Source organism: Siniperca chuatsi, linkage group LG4 (assembly GCF_020085105.1).
Source record: "Siniperca chuatsi isolate FFG_IHB_CAS linkage group LG4, ASM2008510v1, whole genome shotgun sequence".
Lineage (NCBI taxonomy): Eukaryota > Metazoa > Chordata > Actinopteri > Centrarchiformes > Sinipercidae > Siniperca > Siniperca chuatsi.
The window spans coordinates 27,430,872-27,455,602 of NC_058045.1; the positions used below are offsets into that span (position 1 = coordinate 27,430,872).

Here is a 24,731-nt window from a genome sequence, read left to right on the forward strand (position 1 = left end):
TATTGTAGCTTATTAACTGTGTTGTTCCATAAAAGAGCAACAAAAGGTTGGCAGACAGTCATGAGACAAGAGTTGAGGGTACAAATACGTCTTTTGAATAAACTGGGTAAAGTTATTCTTGCTAACGTGCTAACTAGTTTCCTAACTGACCGTTAGCAAGCTCGTTAACTCGAAGAGCTTTATTTTCCCTCTTGAATAACTTTTTATTGAACAAAATGGTGTGCAATGGTTAACAAAATACCACGGGGAAGTAATCACATCAGTAGAGAGAAAACAGAGAGAAGCTCCAGGAGCTATTGTGACTGACCAGTCACAGATCAGCGCTGTCAACACGACTGACCATTTGTGATGTACATCACATGGAAATCACACCCATGTGATACTGCTCAGTATTCCAATGGAAAACACAAGCATGATGACACTTTATCATAACCACTGTAGGACCAACACTGCTACAACTGCAGGGTAGAAATGGAAAAAGAAGAAAATTGAATTTGAGAGCTCACTAGCAGGCAGGCAGGAGTCTGTGATGAAATCCTCTCTGGGATTTGCAAAACAAGGTAAAAGCGAGGTCTGAATGTCAAATGCTTATCTGATCCAATCACTAACGGGCTTCAGTTTGTGTCAAAGAAGAGGAGCATATCCCCGCTAATTAGTGAAATAATCCCCTGATCTGAGTTGCCGTCGTAAGCGCAGCACCGAGCATGTGTTGGGAATTTGACTCGTGTGCTCTTCACGGTTCACCAGGTTGCTGATATAAATGGAGGATTGATAAGCTCCCATCTGATTGTCCTTCTGGCTCCGAATGGATGACACACTTAGTGATTACCGAACTGTTAAGTGGATAATTTGGTTATTGCTGATTATGTACCATATTATTACTGCTTATTATTCATTTATATGAAATCATGTTGGTACAAATTCACTGTTGACAAGTTGACAGTGAATTTGTGGGGATTCTTTTCTGGCAGCTACGTATGTCTTCTTGAATTAGATTATGATTACGATGATGACTATTTGATGACAATAAGCATTATTAATATTATTTTTGGTAGTGGTAGTGGTATTGTAGTATTAATGTTCCATAATCCATAAGTATATTAAGTAATTAAATTAGCTAGTTAGTTAATGAGTTAATTAATCATATTGATCAACTACAACATTAAGATGCTGCTTACACAGTAATGCAACATTAATAATAAGGCAATATTATAATATAACACTAACAGGGGCTATTCTTACTTTTACTTTTAATACATCTGTACTTTTGTTGCTAAAACTTCTGTGCTTATACTTCATACAGGAGTTTTTATTACATTGTGATACTGCAACTTATACATAACCCCTTGTTATGCCTAAATTAGAACAAAAGGTCTTAAAAAAAAAGACATCATAATCTCATATTTACAAGAAAAATACCTACGAGAAAAGAATCTTATAGTTATGAGATACTTTTCTTGTAATTATATCATTCCATACTCTGCCATGCATTGTACCTGAATTATTTATACAACAAGACATTATTTTTGAAAATTACCAAAAAGATGAGTCTTATTGATACTTAACATATATATCACATGTAACTTTTCATAGAAGTAGCAATCCATTAAAGTTCTACATTGTGCAAGCGTCTACGGGTGATCAGCGGGTGGTAAAAGGTTAAAGACTGAATATTTCTATACCACTGCCTAATGGTATTATTGTGGTGTCAGTAGATTGCCAGTTGTGTTAAAGTGATACTGAGACTTTTAGCCATTTTATCTTTCCAGCTACAACACATCATTTAGACAGTGTGGGCCAAACAATGACAATAATGACAAATAATGTTTTAATGCATATGTCGGGAGCTTTTTTTTCTCCCTTGGTTGATGAGATTTCATACAAAACCAATAATCAATAAAAATGCAGATTATTGAACAATGGCTTCTGCTCCTCCATTAAAATAAAACAGCCTTTCCCTATCTAACCAATATCCCATTAGTTTAAGCTATTAAATGATCCCTCCCTGTGCTTTTCCCACATCCTGCTTCACCAGAATCACAGTCAGGAAGTAGGAAAAACCATTTAATTCTGACTTTATCACTAATTTCCAGAATTAAAAACCCCATCTCTTCAAGTGTTTGAACACAACAGTCACTTGAGTTTGAGCAGCACTGTTGGAGGAGCTGCAGAACGTCAGATGGACGGTGTGTTTTCTCTGATGTTGGTACTCGTCCAGCCCAATATGACTTTGTCATAATTACTTTTGCCAACAGAGGTGAAAGCGGATATTTGAATCATTAGACACAGACACTCAGCTCACCTCTTCTCATATCTGATATCATCATATATCATTTGATATCGTCTCTAAAAGTTAACCTTCAGCGTGGAGGTCGATCACACCATGGAAATGACTGTTTCTTCTCATTCTTATCCAAACACCAGGAATATCAATTATTACAATATAATAACTGAACATTATAATTATTTGATATTATCACGCAATTCTAAGTAGATTTATTTTTGGGACCAGATTAGTGCTGTCAAGTGCAAACCCAAATAGCTGCTTTTTCTGTCTGTTAAGCAGCTTAGCATTATGACATCTCTGTTACAGGATAAAGTTTCTGTTTTTCAAGCCAGACCTTGTAGAAGTGATGCTTCCCCTGATTTATAATTCGGCACAGAACAACATCACAGAGAGTTTAAACCACTCTGCTGTGGCTCCTCATTGGGGGTTTAAACAGTCAAATGTGTCCGTCGTTTAGGCCTTTAAAAAACACGATAAATGTTGTTTTACAGGAAGCTGAAAGCTCACTCACACTCAAAAATGTCTAAATGTTTTAGCCATAAAAAGTGGGTTGCAAACCACACTTTCTATCAGGTTTTATTGAATTGACTATTCTTGGCTACATCTGTGCCAGCAGCAGACAATTTTGAAACAAAATTAAACACAAAATCTCTATAAGACCTGATAGCGAGCATAGTTTGTGATATTTTTCTCAATAGAAGACATAAAGACATGTCTGAATGCACAGTGAGCTTCCCATTTTCGAGAACAGGATTTATTGTTGGTTGTGAAGGCCTTATGATTGGCCCTATTGGACTGTTTCTTACCAGAGTGAGACGCTGCAGCAGAGTGATTATTCTCACTTTAACAAGGTTTAGGTGTTTTCTACATAAAAAACAGAGAGAGGGAAACATTGACGATCATATGTCTGTTCCTCTCTGCATATACATCAGCTCTGTGCAGACTCAAACACCTTCAACACCACTGTCTCTTTTCTATTCATCTTTTCTGGTGACATAAAAATATATAATAAAACAGAAAACTATCAGAAATCAGCATCAAAATATCTGTCAGAATCATTGAGCAACACTGCTGATCAGACCAGAATTAAAACAAAGTCTGCAAAACAAACCATGTGATGTTTTACTAGAACAGTAAACCAGGATTTTTTTTAAATTAAAGACTAGATATCATGATTCTGATATGAATTCTTAACAAACAAGCAAACTCAAGTCATTATACTCCTATAAATTATTTAATACTTTCATACTTTTGTCTTTTGAGCACTTCTCTCTTTAAACCATCGCTCTTGTCTTTTCCTTTGACACAAATTGCTAAAACATCCTTCAGCAAATATCCTAATAACAATTCTGAGAACTATGAGCAGGCTTATTACAGCCAAGATGCACTTCAAAGGGGAAAAAGATGACGATGAAAGAACAAAATTTGTGGAGATTGGCTGTCTCTATGGACTAAAATATCCACAGAGAACATGACTAAAATTGAGCAAAGTGTAGGAATGGACTTGGTTATTAAAATGCAACAAAAAGCTCTGAAAAAATGTGTCAATATTAGAAAATATAAAAGTAACACTGCAGCAAAGATTCACCCTGCCTCATACCTGTGAGGTTGGCACCCTGACCTGTGATATTTGATGAAAGCTTTAATGTGATTCATGCCCTTAGATATGTATTTACAGAAGTACGAGTGTTCCCATTGAGAACAGGCCGGTCACTGATGTCTTGCTCTGCCCATTGAGCTACACAGCACCAGCAGTTTTTGGCATTGACAAGAGAAATCGAGAGGATTATGTGCTCCGCCTGCCAACACAGTCTTTTGATCAGAGGCCAGGTAATATCAGACAATCTACATTAATCCTACCATCTCTATCTCTATCCCCTTAGTTCCTGTTCTCTTCTCGGCCTCCCCTCTTACCGGGTTGTTATCAGTCTGAGGGATAATTAAGCCTTGTGGGACTGCTGTAGGCTTTCCTCCTCTAAGTTGTCAAAAGTTAGAGGAAGGCAGATCAAAAGCCTTTGAAACACAAGAGAAAATAAAAAGCTAATCAACCAGGGACAGCAGACGTATCGCTGAAGATGCGTTGCTTTCCTTTGACTCTCATCTTGCACTTCAAGATAAAACTTGACTCAAACTCTGGGCAGAGTTTGAAATCATAGCCTTCTAAATGAATTTACAACTAACCGGAAGACACATTAGATTTTGACTGATTGTTGATTAGTCGATTAATCCATTAGTCAATCGCAGAAAATTAATCAAGAACAATTTTGATGATTAATCGTTGAAGACATTCATCTAGTAAAAAATGCTAAACTGTGGCTTCTCAAATGTGAGGATTTGTTGCGTTTCTCAGTTTTATATCACTGTAAATGTAACATTTTGAGGCTTTGAACTGTCGGACAGACAACAAACAATGTGAAGACATCACCTGGCTCTGGGAACATGTGATGGCCACTATTTTCTGACATTATACAGACTAAACAGTTCATAAATTATTATGTTACTGTGGGTAGAAGTAGTTGCAGCCCTTATTCATTCAGTATCTTGAAAATATAGTGGATCCCATGAGTCAGAGTTTGGATTTACAATATCAGACAAAATTACAACGTGCTGGATTGGCAAATCAGTCTGAAAAGCCATGAAAAGATCAAAAACCAACTTTCCAAACTTTCCCTCCCTGTCTGTGCCACTCGGCCCTAAGCCCATTGGTTCTTACTGAATACCTAAATGTTTAAAGACAGGTCACAAATATATAGTTACATTTTTTTTTAATTAAAGGCTCAGTAATTTCCTAAAACAGCTGGTCACTGTAGTTTTTTGCAAATGTTACTCAAACAGAAGTAGGAGACTTTGAGCTGCTGATTAATGCACATTTGGTGCTCTAGTAAGAATTCATGGCAGCAGGACGGTGTATGTGGGATCGATTTAAAATACTACAGTGTGTGTGTCACCCAGTGCAGCGGTGTGGCTCGCTGATGTGTTTTTGGACAACAATGGAGCTCTGTGTCACTGAGGAATAAGATATATCAGGTTGTGGATACACACACACAATACTTGTTAGTAGGATTAATTCATTATTGGTTTTTTATTCTCTTAATATTAATGCAGAATCAGTCTCTTTCTGCTTTCTTCCTTCTGGGGAGGTCAGAGGTCAAGATCAGACCTTGAAGCGATCTTGTAGAGATTCAGAGAGTCTTCCAAGAGGGCTCATCAGCACAGCCAATGCATGGCAACACAATTTTTACTCTCAAATCACATGCCACCGCCAATGTAACACCATAATTTCCTCTTTCAGGATCAATTTAAGTTTACTGATGTTAAAATTTTGTGAAACAGTCAGGGATGTTTATCAAAAAAGTACTGCCGTTTTTTCCTGCTCGGAAACACGGTTTTGAACATGAACACATGCTGAGCCAGGAGCAGCTGTTTGGATGAATCTTTAATGCACACGTACGTTGGGGTCCCTCCATCAGTATATCAGTGTACCAAACCGTTGGAAACATTTTAATCGTTAGAGTTGCTGTCATTTAGAAAAAGCGAGTTCTTCTGAATAATTAATGTTATGAACTTAACACAAGTGATTTGTCTAATTTTCCAAGAAACTCTGAGATGTCTTCGACTTTTGCTTAAGCTACGCACAGTTCTCTGCAACCTTCCTTTTGGGAAGTCATAAATGAGCAAATAGAGGTACTATCAGTCAGTTGAATGAATGAATGAATCTCTGCTGCATTCTGATGCATAAATAACCATTTTAACACAAAGGGTGTTCAAAGAGCTTGCATATAATTAAAACTGAGAACTGTCACATTTGGACGAAATGATGACACAGACTGTTAAGTGGCGCTACTGTTGTTCTGGTGACAAGAGTCACATTTGTGGCAACTATTAAAATGTGCGATCACAACCAATTTGACAACAATGTGAGAAAATGTTTCGCAATATGAAAGCGCTTTTAAAATAGTCCTGGAAAACAAACTACAAACTTCTAATCTTAAACAATCTTAAACTCTTACCTGCCTGCTGATGTGGGCAGGTTGTATGCTGTTTGTGGGAGGGTTTCTGCTGTTCCCTCTGTGGACTGGCATGCAGCCTTAATGAGAATAAAATGAGACAGCCTGAAAAGAAAAAGACACAGAAAGAGAAACAAAAACAATATATTGGCGCATTTTGGTTTTATAACTCAAAAGACTGTAATGCATTTTCACCCACACACCCTCTAATGAACTGTCTGGTTATTTGAAACAGAGGGCTACAGTCCTGTCAGACTTAAGCATCAGACTCTCACAAACACAGCACCCGCCATTGAAAATGCTCTTTTCCAAAACTCTTTTCCAAAACACTACTAACTGTGTTTAGAACAAAACAGGCTCATTATCGACCATCTCTAAAACAGTGTTGTCTTGTTAATTCCAAATTTGAGCTACTTTCTAAAGACATGCACATATGTACAGCGCTGAATCTTGAATCTTGATTTGATTTAATTTGGTGCTGTCAATCATTATCCTTCCATAAAATATGGATACAATATGTAATTTTGAAGACAAAACTTTAAATAACACTGTATGATTATGCTTTAGAAATCTCTCCTTTATTAAGCAGCATAAGAAAAACATCTGCAGAGTATATTAAGTACCCAAAATACAAAAAAAAAATGTGCTTAAATGTGTAACAAACATAACAGTTAATGGTACTAACATACACATTTTATGTAATTCAATAAGACCACTCTGTAAAGTGTGTTTAATTCTCCTTTTGTAAGTTAGAGAAATTCTAAAAATAAAAGACGAAATAACAAGTCGCTCAGGAAGTGTCGACACCAAGCAACCTGCGGCAAATCTCTAGACTAATTTCTCCAGTGCAGCAGCTGTTTATGGCACCAAAGCCATGCCTGGATTTCAACTTGGATTTGATGTAACTAACATGTTATGCTGTGTGTTCTGTTCGCTCTTAGTACAAGATGCTAAATTGCAGGACGGAGAGAGAGTCTGCTTCTTGCGAGGCTGCAGCCTTGATTAAAAAAATATTCTGGTGCGAGCAGATGGCCGTGTAGACTTTGCTTGCTTGTTTAAAAGTAGGCAGCCCACCCACCTTCCACATTTTTCACACTTTATTTTGTTGAAGGGAAAGCCGAAAAGGGGACAGAATACTGACGCCATTGTTCCGATGTTGATGGATGTTTTTGAGTTATGAGGTTGTTTTTGGCCATTTTTAAATCGAAATTGACCCTGACCTGAATGTTGGTTTGTACTTGTTTTTTGTGTTTTGTTAGTGATAAGAAATATCACTAACTTGGAGATACATAATGGTTTTGCCAGATGGAAGGTAAATCTGTTGATATTAAATGACTCAGACCTGAATCATTATTTATCTGGAGGTTTACTAACACCATATTTGATCAGTACACAATGTCTCCTTAAAAATAAGACGACATCTTACTAATTTGTTTTTGCTAAAGAAACATAATTGCCACATGAGATTTGTTCACTGGCAACATTTTTTACAATAGAGAAGTGCAACTTTGCTGGCTGTGCAAAGCACTGAAGTTCAGAGTCCCTCAGGATGCTTCAAGCTTCGAGTCGGTTTTGACATTTTTAATATTTAAAGAACTTAACATAGACTTGTTTTTGCTGACCTCCAGTGGTTTAACTTCTCATCTTGCTGCAGTGATGCAGAAGTGTACTCCAGGGCGTGTCAGTACACCGTGATGTCACTGTTGGGTGTGGTTACAAAGCACACTTCGGACCACACCCAACGACACTCATCAGTGATGCCAGATGTGGTCAGAGGTGAAATACACTTGAAACTTTCAACCAGAGAGGGCAGTGAAAAACAGTTTTTGAGCTTGGTGTTGAGTTATTATAATCTCTCCCAACCAAGTGCTTTGAGTGCCTAAACATAACCATAAAATGTTAATCATGGGACGCCCTGGTGGCCGAGGGGTTAAAGTGCCGACCATGAACTGCAGCATCCCTGGTTCGATGTTGCTTCTCTCCCTTCATTTCCTGTCATATTTCTACTGTCAACTGCCCAAAATGCCCAATAAATACTACAAAAAAATCGTGCTTTAGTTGCTACTATTGGATATTGTAGGAAAATAAATGAAGTACGATGTCTGTGAACATTTTTCAGATATGTTCAGTATGAACATTATGTGACTTTGCATTTACGGTAATTTTAAACATTTTCTTATAATGTTGATAAAATGCATTTCAGTAAATATTAAGTTTCTCTCAAAACTTATCTGCTGTTGCAAATTAGTTGCCAAACAGGGATGCAATGATCCATTTTTTTCTCTTCCTATACTGACTCTGGTACCTCAACTCAGGTTATATGCAGACACCAAGTACAGATCCGATACCAGTGCTGTCTTTTCCCAAATTTAAAATCTATATACCTCACTGCGTAGAAGTGGAATCATTTTTATTTTTAGAGCTATCTGTGGTGCTAAAAACAAGTTGGCGGCTCACTGTGTCTGAATTAATGTTACTGATGGCAGAAACACTCAATTTTATAATGACATTGACAAAGAAACTGTATTTAATGTGGATTGATCAACGCATGGCCAATACCTGATCCCATTTAACAAAGTCAGTATCGGTGTCAATCTGACATATCAGATCTGTGCATCCCTAGAAGTAATAAACATAATTTCTAGGATGTCAGTATTTGAAAACACTCAGGGACAGATCTAGAACCACAAAACAAATCTGTAACGAAAACACAAATTTGTTCTCTGAAATCTTTACTTCTCCTATTAAGTTTTGTGCTTGCTCGATAGTTTTGACATTAACAAAACAACACTGATTTGTAAGTCTACCTGCCTAAGCACCAGTTGTTAAATTTGTTTACTAGCTGTATTGCTTCACCCTCACATTGATTCAGACTGTTTATTGATCCTTGAGTGAGCTACTTCACCCAGCTGCTATACTGAAACTTTAACATGATGTCTTGAATTTAAAGGAAGGTGGTTAAGGTTTTGAAAAGGCAGCCCACACAGAGCAAGAAAAACTGCAGCAAACTGAAAACTAAAAACATGTCAGGGACACAAAGCACACACAATGAGGTCAATCCAGGTAAAAACCATGTTCCCTTATTGATTCCCCATTTTAAATCTATACCAATCACAACAGAGGAGATGCAGGTAAAGAGAAGCAGACAAATCAATGAAAAGCATTTTTAAGCTGCAAGATAACAGGGATGTGGAGAATGGGGCTGAAGATCAATATGTGGGAGATGACTGTAATATTTTGTACATTCAATCAAGGCCTGTGTTGAGGACTATTTTGTGGGCCAGTCAACAAAGATAAAAACATTCTCTGGAGTTGTCCTTTATGGAGAGAGAGAGTGACGGAGGTCTGACGGTGACAGTAAATCCAGCCCACAATAAATGTAATTTCTAACTTTAAGAGGTCCAGCACCCCTGCCAGTAGTAGTTTTGATGGGGGTCATGAGGAGAGCTAACATTAATACCAACTGCCATATTACACCTAGATGTGGCTGGCGACAGTGTCCTCTTGTAAATAACATATGATGCCATTAGGTGTCATTATAGGTCAAACCTCACACAAACACACCCGGGCTGACGGGGAGCAACAGTAAATCACTCCAATCCAGCTGTGAGATGAAGGCAGGTTATTCCCATATCGCTGAGGGGACGGGGATTTGTGTCACAAGCTGAGCTGCAGTTTACCAGCTTGAGTCATGATGAAAGCTGTGATAGAGCTCAGCTGTCACTCAGGAGGGCTGAGCCACAAATCTCTGATCACCTTCCTTCTACACCTCCAAAAACCACAGACCGCACGCCTCAGTCAGCGTGGATGTGATGGGAATCCCAGGGAAGGATCCAGCTCTTGGGCCAATGTGGTTTTTCCATCACACACAGAATCCAAATTCATGGATGGATTCATTTTACCTCAGCTGTGTTACGAAACCAAAAAAACAAAAATGCAGTGTAAAATCTGACAAGCAGCCAGGGCTTATTTGTGCAGGATTATCTTTTTTCTTTCTCTGCTCTCATATAGATCGGGATCATCATCGCTGATGCTGTTACCCTCCTGGTCCCTCAAGCAGAGATTTGACTCATCTCCCTCTCATCCTCTTCCAACCCTCAGCCCCACTGAGCCTGCCTGTCAATACAGAGACACTAAATGCTGCTCAGACTGTCAGAGAGGAACTGCAGCACGCCTTTTACACTTTACACAGTCCCACTGTACAGCCTGCATGAGCACGAACTATCCTTCCACTGAGAGGACAAATGTGGAGAATTAAGTCTATTAGAGGGGTGTAGTGGGGAAAGGAGAAGGAGAGGAAAACTGAACAAACTCTGCAGAAGTTGTTTGCTCCTCTTCACAGAAGGCAGAAAATAAAAAGCAGATAACAATAGAAAACAGTGAAAATTACACCCAGAGAGAGATGCAGTGCGAGCTTACCTGCCCACGGCGCAGGCACACAAACAGATCTGTGGCTTTCCGCTGCCGCTCCGCGCCGTTCCACTCACCTAAATCACTTCCATGACTCACGCAGAGGGAAGATAACCGGCTCTCAGGAAAAGTGGAGTAAACACTCGTTGCAAAGGCAGGCAGGGCGCTCGCTCTCGCTGCAGCACTTCTATCTCTCATCCTCGTTTCTCCTCCTCTGTCTCTTCTTTTGCTTTGATCTCTCTCTCTCTCTCTCTCTCTCTCTCTCTCTCTCTCTCTCTATCCAGTGGTGCCCCCCTCTCTCTCCATCTCTGCCACCCCCTCACTCTCCACCACAAGGTGTCACAAACAGAGTGTGTCTGCACCCACTGCCTCTTATTGGCTCTCACTTCTCTCTCTTCCTCTCTCTACCCCCACTCACCCTCCCCACCACCTCTCTCTTTCTCTCTCTTGCTCTCTTTGGATTGTCTGCTTTAAAGAGGCAATGCATCACACCACAGCTGCACAACTCAGAGTATGTCCACACTTAGCCAGCTAAATTTAAAAAAACACATCAACAACACTTAAACAGCGTTTTCAGGCATTTTCAGGTCCTTTTTGTAAAGATCTCTGTCCACACTAAACCCCCTAAATAATAGGAAACTTGCTAAATCTGTTCTGCCTCTTCCTATCTCAGTTGACAAACATCATGACTGTTGACCACAGCTGACATCTGGATAAGAGGTGGACGGACAGTACTGTACTTAAAGGTACTGTATGTAGTTTTTGACATGTATTAATAGCTTTTTATTGCCAATGTGTGAACCACACTTTAAAAATTAAACCTACCTTCCTTTCTCGGTTGCCTATAACAGCCTGTGGACTTGGGTGATAATGTTATTCTAAATATAATTGTAATTTATTTTCCAGCATTCACTGTTCATTTCAGCGTTCAGTCTCGTGTATGTCACTGTTTTGGCCGATGCCCAGGGTGATGCTTGCTCGCAACAGGATGCTAACTGCAGTTCACTTAACTGCCAAAGGCATCGTTATTAACAAGGGTTTTCTGAAAGTTACATATAGAACCCTTACAAATTTGACATACTTGTACTTGAGTATTTCCATGCTACTTTATACTTCTACTCCACTACATTTCCGAGGGAAATATTATACTTTTTACTCCACTACAATTATTTGACACTTGTTCCTTTTTACATAAAAAACACATGATTTGCTTATATGATATGATGCAGTACTATTGTACTAATCTACCCAGTAGTATACAAAGAATCTAAAATTGTCTCCACATTGACTTAATAAAAACTGAATAATATAATATAATAATATAACAGCCATTCTGCATAATGACTACTTTTAATTTTGACACTTTAAGTACATTTTGTTAGTTTTACCTTAGTACCATTTTGAATTCACATGTAGTACTGACATTATGTTAGAGGCAACAGAAAACTGTCCTCTTAACTTTGCTGCTACAAAACCCCCAACCGTGTCTGAGCAGACTCACGTCATCAATTTCCCCAAAGTTCAGTTTTCCCAATCCACACTAAAACATGAGGCGTTTTTAGACCACTTTAGACATGGTTGGACGACATGTTTTATTAACTACTTTGTAGTAGAAATTTCAGAAGGCTTTTGAGGGACTGGCTTTTTACAAATCCCACTAGTAGCAGCCATTAAGTGTATTAAATTAGGTGTTTAAAATCTCCCTCATATCTCAAACAACATATGGATTTAAAAGGCCCGGAACTTGAGATAAGATGGAGCAAACAACGCGCACAAAGCCTCCACAAGCCCAAAATTATAAAGGGGTAGAGTCGTGTGATAACCCTATTAATGCAATGAGGTCATTTAATCTGTTTTACACTCTCTTAAACTCAACTGACACTTCTATCGCTTCACTTTTCTATTATTTTTTCTATTTCTATTATCTTTATAATGACTGCTGAATATTTCATGTATTTCTAGTTGAAGACATTTATTTAAAAATAAGATATATGATTTCTGTTTAAGATTTAGAAATCAAACTAAAAAACTATATACGTTTAAAGAGCAGAACACCAAACTGCGCTCTGAGGATTGTGAATTTTGAGTGAATATAGCCTTTAATCAGTTAAAACTGGGTCTGCGCCGAAAGAGGGCCAGGAGTCAAGATGCCAATTTGCAATTATAATTAGCCTTCAAGCCCCTTAGATTACATATATTCTCCATGCTGCCACATCCTTGTGTGATATTCGTCCTAATTCAGCATGAAAAACAGATTAATGGCAGAATCACAGATGTGCTCATGTTGAAGGTGTGAAGTGCTGTTTGGTGTTTGGGTATCTGAAAATGTGCTGCAGCACTTTTAAAATGTAAGCGTTCCTAAATCATTCAGATCACACCGTGTAACACAAAGCAGCAACACAGAGTCCCTGCTGTTACAATACTCCTGTAAGCATTAGCCTAATTCAAGTGCAGCAACTTTGATATGAACAGGAAATTAAAGAGGGATGCTGCAACATCTGTCCTGCTCTTATTGGGAACTAGAGTGTCTGTCAGGAGTCATTTTATTGTCCTTCTTGTTAGTTTTTATTTGTGGGTTTTATATGACTCTCTGTCTGCTGGTCTGTTCATTAGCCTCAAGAATATACAATTAAACTTGGTTGAGATTTGGTGCACAGATTTCCCTGGTGGACATCCAGAGTTAAATCTGGGATTTGTACCATTACTTGATCTAAATGTTTTAGTCTTGAGCTGGATTTATGCACTGATGGAAAGGTTCAACATGCAGAACTTCATGGTCAGACGACATTATCAATGTCAAAGGAAGCAGGTGCTCTAACACCTTGTCAATGTTGTAATAAAACCATTATTGTACAGTTATTTTTTACTTCTAGTAGCTGTCTGATATTTTGAAGATTCATATTTTTTATTATATTAATGTTTTTTTATAATTATATATGTTTATATGTTCCTAAAGGCACAGTTAGTTCCAGTGATGAATGAGGTCTTTGGGGAACTGAAGAAAGATAGTGGTGGTGTTGCACGTTCTAACCCTAATCACATTTATTGCATGCATACATTTACATAGTTTTTCCCAAAGCAATACCCTGCATTTTTAGATTAATTTCCTACCTTCTAAGCAGCCACTTGTTTCTATTAATTTCCAGTACTCAGAAAAATTACCTAAAGACACTTCAAATGAGAATGATAGATAGTTAATGACTCTGAACAATCACTTTTAGTTACGTTATTCTCTTGTGTTGCTAGCTCGGATCTATTTGAAAACTGTCCTTGGCCATCAAATATTTGAGTCACCTGCAGCAATGTTTTGCATTCATGGGCTGCAGCGTCAGAAAATCAAAGCTTGAAGATAAATAATAAGAAAATGTAGATGCTGTGAACAACACAGTGTAAATTTGGTTGTCTCCTACATTAAAAATAATGCTGCTTAGCAGCTGACAACTCAAATCTCAGATGTCAGAGTGTTCTTGAAGATGCCAATAGGGAGAGTCCCTCCTAGCAACCACCACATAATTACCATGCAATAATGTTTAGCTTTGACAAAAAAAAATTAAGCTAATAAATGTTCACTGAGATGGTTTATGTATCTAAAGCACATCTAGGTCACTGCTAGTTGATTTTCATACTGTTGTGAAATGAGCTGAAACTTGTCTCTGCCTGGGAGTGATAAAAATCAATGAACAAAGGTACAGTATGGAAAAATATGAGCAGTAATGTAAAGTGAATGCAATTTGTATTTAATGGGCTAAAATGTACAAAACCACTTTATGGCCTTTTAACACATTAACACACATTAAACTGTAGTTTTAAACTGTGATGTGATATTAGTCAGAACCTTTAAAGTGACAATGCCAGAGCTATGTCATTATGTTGTAAAAAATCTGAGATTGTTATACAAACAGAGTCCTATATTACATTGTTAATAAAAAACACACAATCACATAAGCCTTAATGATGTGGTATGTGATGGTTTTTGAAGTGAGATAAAAATGTTAAAGTGCTATAACTCTGATGACTCCTGATGCACAAAACATTTTTTTTTATTATTCTGCTAACTTGTTCAGTGTCCTAAGCTTGTTGCCAGATGGTCTGCTTTGCAAAATTAACAGTATTGCTGATTTGTGTTCTGCTGCTTCATACTGCTTTGCACGGCTTCATATACTCAACGGTGGATGTCATAGTTACATCATTGCATCAATGTTTTGCTGCTTCCTGCAGGATATGTTCACTATCGTGAGCATGCTAATTTTGTTGGTACTGTTGCTACATTTGAGCATCTCACTGTTTGTATTTCTTGTCACTTCATTGGTTTTCAAACATCTTGCCTGCAGTTGAAAACGCTGGAAAAAAGAAAATGAAATGACAAATACGTAAAGGGTAACTTTGAATTGTAACATGTTACATTTTAGGGTAAGTTAAGGAGTAAATAATTACTATTATTTAGGCAGTGCTGCTTGGTACCAAGAACTAACATCACTGTAAGGGGAATAATGCAGCGATAGTCAACATGGTGATTGTATCAGGAGCCTAAAGCAACTGTCAATGTTCAGTCCTCTCAAACAGAAAACAGGCTTCAATGCCCAGCAGACCCATGAATGCCTTGATATTCTCCACACGCCTGATTAAAGCCATTATTTACTGTATTTTGTCTTGGGAACTTAGCTGTTGGTTCTAATTTCAACAATCTTCTCTTGGGAGTGACTTCATTAAGGGCAAAAGTTCCCCGTCAGCTTCTCTGAGCGGCAAACAACCTGGAACCATTAGCAGCCATGATGATGAGTGACAGTCAGCTGACTATTAATACAAAAAAGGGAACGCAATTACACATCAGGGGCCTGGTGTGTACTTTAGATATTCATGTGTGCTTTGGAGACAAGCTACACTAATGCATGAATAGATGAATAAATCAATTAAAAATTGATGAGGTGATGCAAAGTCCTGCTCAAAGACATCCACGGGTGACTGGTCTCTTGCCGTCGCGCTGCATGACCTTCTTCTGTTTGAAATATGAATATGGATTTCCTGCCTGAGAAATCAGCGCTGAATGTGTCAGAACAAGTCTTAATTAACTGTTTTAAAAGTTCAAGTTGCTCTGAGAGCATTTGAGGTCGTCAGATGACACTTTAGACTATCGCAGATACAGGAATAAGGGAGGAGGGCGAGGAGAGAGGAAAGAGATTGAATTTTCTCAAGCAGCTTGACACAGCCTTGTCTTGTCTCGCTGATAACGGATGCAAATTACTATTTCCTCCATCTGGAACGCATTAAAAGGAAGATCTTATCATATTTAGCTGCCAAACAAAGTTAGAACTATGACAACTTGGTGCATGGCAAGCCTCACAGCCAGATAGAGAATGAGTAACAGCCACAGTTACAAACACAAGTGACAAAGTCTAATCTAATGTTTTTGTCTGATTCATGTCATCACAGAGTGAGTTTTTAAACCTCTTTTCCAAAGCACTTTGTTCCCAATTTGCTCTCTTTCTTTCACATATAAAAATAGCCAGTGGTGGAAAGTAACTAAGTGCATTTATTTAAGTACTGTACTTTTAAGAACAATTCTGAGGTACTTCTACTTGTAGTATTTCAATTTTATCCTATTTTATACTTTTTACTCCACTATATTTATCTGACAGCTGGAGTTACTAGTTAGTTAAGCATATAAAACACATTGTTAAAGCTTAAAGCAGTGGTTCCTAACCTTTCTGGCTTGTAACCCCTTGTCTGGGGGCTCCTTGTCGGGTTTCTGATGTCTATGAGTTGTTAGCAGCTACTCCAAAGAGATATTTCCCATCTAAATGTCTCAGATGGTTTCATTTAAATAACGTTTGAGGCCCCTAAGAGGTACAACTCTCGAATACCTGATAAAGAAGCAAAGATTAAAGAATGTTCCAGTAAATAAATATAGATTTGTGTAGCTTTTTTTTCAGTCCACTGACTAGCTCAGCATTGACCAGCTACAACAGTAAATTTGCTGCTTACACATTGTTGCATCAGTATTAACAATCTACTAATTTAGTGTAAAGTAATACATCAGTTACCAATGAGTGACTTTCCCTTTTAATATTACATTACAAGTAATATTACAAGTACATTTAGCAGATAATACTTATGTATTTTAACTTAAGTAGGATTTCAAATGCAGGACTTTTTCTTGTAATGGGCTATTTTCATATTGTGGTATTGGTGAAGTTAAGGATCTGAGTACTTCTTCCACATCTGAAAATAGCATTAATTCCTGATGCAATGAATGATTCATACGGGACCTTGAGGTATGCAATGAGAGCGATGATTGTGCAAAGTTTAAAAAAAAGTCAATACTTTCCCTCATCTCCTCCATACATCATGAGATTTCCAATCACAGAGGGAACGTAGTGGATCATAGCGGCAGCGTTGAGATTTTTCCTTCATCTCCGGCGGCTGGCAGCACTTTACAACACCACCACGGCCGAACATGAACTCCATCCATTAGCTTGTCAGAAACTTTGAATTGGAATTGATTCCCCTTGCCGTAATTATTCATCTGTCTTGATTATTTATTGTTGTGACAATAGAGTTGGTGCTTTTGGTTTGATTTTTGGGTGCAGAATTAGAATTCAGGCAAAGGTGTGAATGCCCCGCGAAACAGCGGATACAAATCTGTCTGGAGCAACAGCTGGGGAAAAGTCAGCTGGTTAAAATGCATTTACATCAAGTGATTTACGGTGTCTGGTTTGCATTTCCCCAAAGTGATTCACAATATAGCGGGCGTTATTAGATTTTTAGTCATTTGTCATCGTTGTAGCTGTTCCAGCTAACAAAGACAGCTTAAATAAAATGACATAGATTTGACAACTGAGTTTTTAAGGCGACATGTTTTTTAAGCATTATTTCCTGGAGGAGACTTCTGGTTCTTTATGTGGGTGACAGGTGATTGACAGGGAATATAATGCAGTGCTGATTATAAAAAAACGATGAAAACACAAAGTCCAGTTACATGTTACTACGATGGATTATGTCACTCAAGGGAAGTACGAGTGGCAGCAAATGGCTGCTTCTGAATGGAGGACAATGAGCTATATTACTCCATGCTAAGAATGCAAAACAGTGGTGTAATCTAAAAAAGACTGGCACAAAAGTAAACAAGGACACGGAGTCATGGAGGTGAAGCAGCACCACAGAGGAGGAGGAGAAGTGAAAGATCCTGGATGAATGATGTCTGCAGACAATACCGCAGCAGGTATCTTAACCTATCTGCATCCTAACAAACTCACTGTGAGTCCCTGACTGAATGAATCGACTGAATGGACGAAAATGTGAATGAGTTACTTTTTGGATCCAAGAGGTGCTTTGGCATCTAAAACACACAGGGATGTTTTTTTTTTAAATGCTGGCAACCTCACCGCTTGCTTCCTCTTTCCAACATTAGTGAACAGGCTGTATTGACAGTCCAAGCTCTTGACTACTGGTGTAATAAAGGCAACCCAAAAACCCTGTTGGAAGCCTGTGAAAAAGGAAGTCCAGACACATTTTGGGAGGTAGGTGAACATGAGCAATATTTAGACTGTTAGAAGCTAACAAAGCCACACTAGGCCGGCTAAATCTAAAGCCCCTTTCAGACATGCACCCCTTTACATTAATCTGGCAGCAATTTAACATGTCGCCCTGGCCACTTTTATGTTAAACAACAGCAGTCTTACTAGTCTAAATTGAATAACGTCAGATTAACATAAAGGCTGCAGCAGCACAAGGTTAAACATACAAAGAGGGTGACAGAGAGAAATGCACATCTTGTACCGCCTTCTAGGATCACTTTTTATTTACTATCGCAATCATAATCTCTTATGCACAGAATCAGTGTATTGTGTTTTTTGTTGAGGAGATTCTTCTCAAATCAGATCAGTCTGTAAAAACTATTTTCCCCCCCGCAGTGCGACCGGGGCAGAAGAGGTTAAAAAACCGAACCCTCAAACACCAACAGTCTCTCCCTATATTTTCAACGTTCATGCCAAGTGTGTGGATGAATAAATGAATATCCAGCCAAACTCTTTACATACAGCATGAAGAGTCCCAACTTAACGTCCTGTCATTCAATGCTTGTGAACTGTCGAATATTAGAAAACAGGCAGCAGAGTTCGGCTTTGACAGAAAAATTAGCAATCCTCTTCCTCGCTATCATAACATTTTTAACTCACCACTGTCCTCCCGCTCTCCCCGCTTCCTCACGTGCACCAGGTGCCAAATATCATGTGAGCATTGTGGCTCTTTCCATTAATGTCCTGTCATGTCTGAATGAAGCTGTGAGGCACATTAACGTTAAAAGGCACCTTTGACTGAGTGACAAAAAGCCATCACTTTAACAGATTAATGAAGCCAGCAATGTTACATATTCCATTAATGAAAAGGGCTTAAAGAAACATCTTTTCTTCTTTGTTTTTGTATCCGTCTGTCCACAGTAAGCAGGGATTTTTCACACTCTTAAATCAATACAACAGATTGGATGTTGTCATTAACTACCCACTACTCGGCCTGAGGCACTCTTTCACAGAGTGCTAATATTATATAACACATTTATATTAAATATATTATATATGTATAGCTTTGTTAGACTGTTGTGTTTTTGGTCACTGTGGTAATTTTATAAAGAATCCAGCTACAATGCACAAATGTTTGCTTTGCTCTCTTGTGAATTACTGGATAGTTTTACCAATTCACGCCTCTCAAAACTAAAAATAAAACAGAATACAGAAAAATTTCACTCTGTGGTTGACGTGGTCATAACCGCTAGACATAAAGTAAGCAACCGGTGACAACGGGTTACTAATAGACACTGTTTTAAGGGGCCAAAGGGGTCACAAGCCAAAAGTTTGGGAACCATTGGTTTCAGACTGAAGTTTTTCACTCTCTAATGTATGATCTGATGTTTTTGCAGAGGGTCTGACTGTATGTGAAAATCCAAGACCAGATTTCTATATATTGATACTGAAGTGAAGTACTCTTACTTCAGGGACTAAAGCGGGTTAAGAATATTTCAAAGAACTTACTTTGTATTTACACATCTAACTCATCTCAAAATGTAGTCAATTAAACTGCTGTTTATATGTTTAATTATAGATCACTATAGCTACATTTGATGTCTGAACAGCAGTTTCTAAAGTTGGAATTAAGTGCTTTTTTTCTGCATAGGATGCAGTTTTGAGATGTTGAGCATCTAAGATTTGCTTAACAGCTGGCAAAGCTGTTACTGTGTGTTCTTTATTTATCTTTTTGAAATATTTAATCCTCAGTAGTTGCTTTTAAAAACAAATATATAACAGCAGATAAGCATAAACTGATATTAAAACATCAAGAATAACTCCATTTTGATTAAAAGGTCAGATAGAGCTCTGTAATTCTATGCTCCCTAAGTTATTTTTATCACAGGTAATGGATAACAGTTCACCCAGTTACAATGCTGCCCTTTCTAAACTGCCAATTGCTGTAATTTCTAACTGCCTGCACCATAATTACATGCTTGAAAGGCGTGAAGGGTATCCATTAATGTCAGCCTTGTCAGTGTAAAAGGTGCATGCAGAGTTGCAACGAGCTAAAGGGAAACTCTGTCACCCAATCAGCTGTCGAAGCTCCTGCTGTGTTCCTGCTCCGTCCCCACAGAGACGAGGTCTGAATATTTCATAACCGATCATTTGAAGGGTTCCAAGAGCTCCCAGTGTGACTAAATATTCAGTGAACTGCTACTCACATTTTAACCCGGTGGAACGGGATGAAAGGCAGCATCGTAGACGAGACGTGAGCCGCTCCTCTTCACCTGGAGGACCGGCCAGAGCTCCCTCTCTGCTGATTCTCGGGGTCAGGTTTTCTGAAATGAGATAAATTATTCAGTGATGAATTTAAATCACCTTTAATAGATATTAATAGTGGTGGTCAACATTATACCAGAGTTTCTAAGCCTTCAGGGAGGGACCCCAAGGTGCGCCTGATATGGAGAAGGGTTTGCAGAAGATTCAAGATTCATTTATGGGTTTAAATGCTAAAACACTTGAACTTTGAACAGTCGATCAGCATCAATTTATTCAACAATTCATCAATTAATCATTTAAGTCATTTATCAAGTAAAAAATTCAGCCTCAAATGTGAGGATTTGCTGCTTTTTTCTGTTTTATATAATGTAATTTGAACGTCTTTGGGTTTTGGAGTATTGTTCGGACAAATCGAGCAATATGAAGATGTCCCCTTGGGCTCAGGGAAACAGTGATTTTCACAATGTTTGGACATTTTGGATATTATATTATTAAGTTTTTCATGGGGGACATTTTATTCCTTTATTAGAGCATCTATAGTAGAGACATGGCAGGAAACAAGGGAGAGAGAAATGGGGAACGACAGTGAACAAATTATGATCAAATTGATTATGCTTCCCATAATAATGGGAGTATAACAAAAAATATAAAAATGCTATGTAAACCTCCATATTGTAACCCTACTTACAATCATTTTAAGTTTCCTTTATAGAGACCTGACTTTCTGATAGATAATGTTGTATTTGCATCTTTGACTGATTCAATTCCAGCATCTTTTTAGGAGAAGATTAACAGTAAATAAAAGAGTAAATAAAAATGTTATGATTTTTTTTTTTGGCAGTACCTCTTTTATTCCCTGCATAGTGTCTGCAGGTATTCCTCTAAGGCTGAACACAGCCCCAACAACCTTCACCAATAAGGTAGGGCAGCCTGTATGTAGCCTGAGAGGCAAAACCTAGGGCAATAAAAAGTCTGCATAGCACTTAACACACCACTCCCTGCTGCTTGTTAGGCTCATTGTGTTGAACTGAAGGCTGGACAGTAAGAGGACAATGTTCGTATAAACTGCAGTAAGAAAAAAAACTGACACTTTAAAAGTAAGGGGGACAAAAACAGGATTTTGAAAAGTGAGGGGGACATGTCCCCCCGATCCCGAGTGGAAATTAAGTCCTTGTTTCTTCAACAAATTTGAGCATTACGATTAAAAATGACAACACTGGTGTGAAGGCTAAAACTTGAAAAACAAACTGAGGGCCAGAAAAGATGGAGAAACCCTGCATTAAACTACAGTATATGTGTAACTAAAGAGATCAACACCCAGCTAGAACGTTAGGGTTCAAACCTTCTGATGTGTCCTTGAGCAAGTCACTAAGTTGCTCCCAACACTGGAGGCACCATTTTGTTGCTCACCCTTCACTTTGACCTCCTTAGAAAGAGTCTCACATTATTAAAAGACTGGAACAGCAGCCTAGTGTTTAGTACTTTGGCCCCACAGCAAGAGCAGCAACCTGCGCATTTTGATTTCTTGGTGCAGTTTGCATGTTAAGTCTGGGCTCCGGCAACCTCTGACAGAAAAGTCTACTGGGACAACTATGATTAAAGTCACATGACCGACAAAAATAATCAGAATCAGAATCAGAAATACTTTATTGAACCCCGAAGGGAAACTCTTTGTTACAGCAGCTCGCCTTTACGTCAGTGCACACTGGAGAAAGTACTAGCAAAAAATATAATACAATACACTATAAAAACAGGTCAGAAAATAAATTAAGTACCAGGTGGGTATAAGTATAAGATAAAATAAGTGTGAGGTACCAAGTGGGTTTACTGGTTGATGATGATACTACAGTATAATAATACAATGTAATAATATAACTAATAAGTAGTGGTGCATGTACTGTCGAGTTAAGTGTAGCTTTTTGAGATTATTAAGATATTGCACAGCAGTAATGGAGGTATATAATATCAATAGCCATAAATAGGAAAAACTAGGGAAAAACCCTTGTAATGTCAAGGGCTCACCGTCCTCCAGGTCCTTATGCGGAACATAACACACCAAACCCATATCTAAACTTAACATCACTAACCTACTTAACCCGAACCATTTTTAACCTCAGCTCTGACTACATGAATTCCTAACAGTGTGAGCTACTGATATAACCACCAAACCTAACAAACCTAACTAACCCAGAGACTTCAGTTACTTTTGTTGGTCATGCGATTACCATCAAATTTGCCCCTGCAGAGTCCATCAACCAGTAACCCTGACTAGGAATAGCAAAAGAATACTCGACAATGCTGCATTATAGCTTTCAGTTCAAAATGGTTGTGAAGCATCCAGCTCGGTGCACTTCTAGAGCATCTGACACTCCAGTCATACTTGACTCCAGTGTAATAACCTTAATCAAATAGAAAAATATCATGTTTTCTCACCACATATCTGCTTTCTGTTTGTCGAGTGAGTCATTTATTTGAGGCTTTCTTCAGAAAGTGAAAAGGTGACAAATTCAAACTGGCTGCTGATGGCTGTACTGGCACATCCTAGTTTTCCTTTATGCATTTTTGTGCATTATACATTGTTTCATTTGTAGCTTAGTATGTTTTGGCCCAAAGCACCTACTTTTGACATTACTGCCCACCATGTTTTCAGACTTTTAAATCTGTTTTCCTTCTTTCCAGCAGCCATTGGTTTCCATTAATACGTATTATGGTGTTGAATTCAGCAATCACTGCGAGCTTCTGCCGTTATCAATGTAATACAGCACATACTTTTAAATCAGCCTACACTTTTAACATCATGCAGTGGAAGTGTATTTAATGGTGTTGTTATGATGTTCACTGTAATGGCTTACTTGACTCGAGGGTTTCACACCATTTGGAAATGAATAGAAACTAGTGGCTGTCTGAAAGGCAGGAAAAATCATTTTAAATGTCAAATATATGCAAGGCTCTTAATTTTTACCGAATTATTATTTTTATTTTTAAGTGTTTAGAAATGTAAAACTGATTTTCACCTGGATTTCCACACACCTAAAAGTTATGTGCAAGTTGCAGTGAACTGAGTCTCTCAAGAAAAATTGAGAGAAAACGCAAATGAGCTGCTGATTACACACCTGAGTCCATGTAAGTAAAATAAAGTCACATTTTCCTGTTTTTTATATGGTAATATTCTATATTTTTGTTATTGTCAGCAAATGCCATGTGAAGACAAAAACCATCCATGCATTAGTCCGTCTCTCAGTACTTTCTTAGTTTCCTACCCGGTCTGTGCCGCTCAAGCCCAATCACTCCTACTGAAGACGTAAATCTTTATATAGTTTCATTTTTTTAAAATGCTAAATAATTTACTAAAACAGTTGTTCTTAGCCAACGGAGTAAATAGTGCATTTGTTGGGGACTATTTTCAGCTGCACATTTGGTGTTCTAGTGAGTATTTCCAGCAGCAGCGTATGTGGGATTGATTCAAAATAAACTACTGTGGAGCTCTACAGCAAGTTATAACAGGCTGGATACACAGACAATAATTGGTGATAAGATCAATTCAGTGTTGTTTTGTGGGATTTGTTGACAAGAAGACATATATAGAATATCACCAGACATATCCTTCAAGTACACAATTTGAAGTAAATAGGCTACAATGTGGGAAAAAACCCTTCTGTTATGGCCTTTGGAAGTGTCCTAGACAGACAAACTCTCTGGTTCACTTTCAAATGGAAGCAGCAGAAATCATATTACTGTCCAGTGATGTTTGGCATAAACAGCTGCAGAGTACCCAAACAGAAAACCAGAAACTGCAGATAATGTGGTGTTGGGGATAAGGTGATAATGATTTTTTAAATGGTTTGGGTATTTGTCCACATTTAGGAAACAGCCAAACACAGAGGACATTTCACTTCAGGCCAACGCACTCACTGAGTTTTGTTCTGATCAAACCTCGAGGGTCCTCCAGAGTCTTTTCACTGACGTACACCAAACCATCTGCCTACAGTATGTTATAGGAACAAAACATTTGGCTCAGCCTCTTATCTGGTAATCAATGTGAAGAGACCACTCAACATAATTGATATAGGATGTGATGATGGTTTTTTTTCTCTAGACTTGACCACACACACACACACACACACACACACACAAAGATGGAGCACCCGGCGAAGTGGAGACTGAAGAGGAGGGTGTTCTTGTAGATTTGCATTTGCATATGAATAACAGCGAATAATGATTTCCTCCTACATGTTATTTGTTCGAAAG

At 38.2% G+C, this 24,731-nt stretch overlaps 1 protein-coding gene across 3 annotated transcripts in view; it reads right to left on the reverse strand.

The window, feature by feature from the left end:
• Positions 1 to 20,545, reverse strand: part of LOC122874492 (alpha-1,3-mannosyl-glycoprotein 4-beta-N-acetylglucosaminyltransferase C-like) — a 53,754-nt gene extending 33,209 nt beyond the window's left edge. Inside the window, exons 1-2 of one of the 3 annotated variants that reach the window (XM_044192407.1) lie at positions 20,426 to 20,545; positions 6,302 to 6,399 (exon numbers count right to left, since the gene is read on the reverse strand). In XM_044192407.1, coding sequence (XP_044048342.1) covers positions 6,302 to 6,399; positions 20,426 to 20,460 — 133 coding nt within the window. In that variant the 5' untranslated portion in view covers positions 20,461 to 20,545. Of the gene's footprint in view, positions 1 to 6,297; positions 6,400 to 10,713; positions 11,080 to 20,425 lie in introns of those variants that run through there. The other 2 variants (XM_044192411.1, XM_044192410.1) reach the window with 2 other exon arrangements.
• Between the last annotated feature and the right edge of the window lie 4,186 nt (positions 20,546 to 24,731).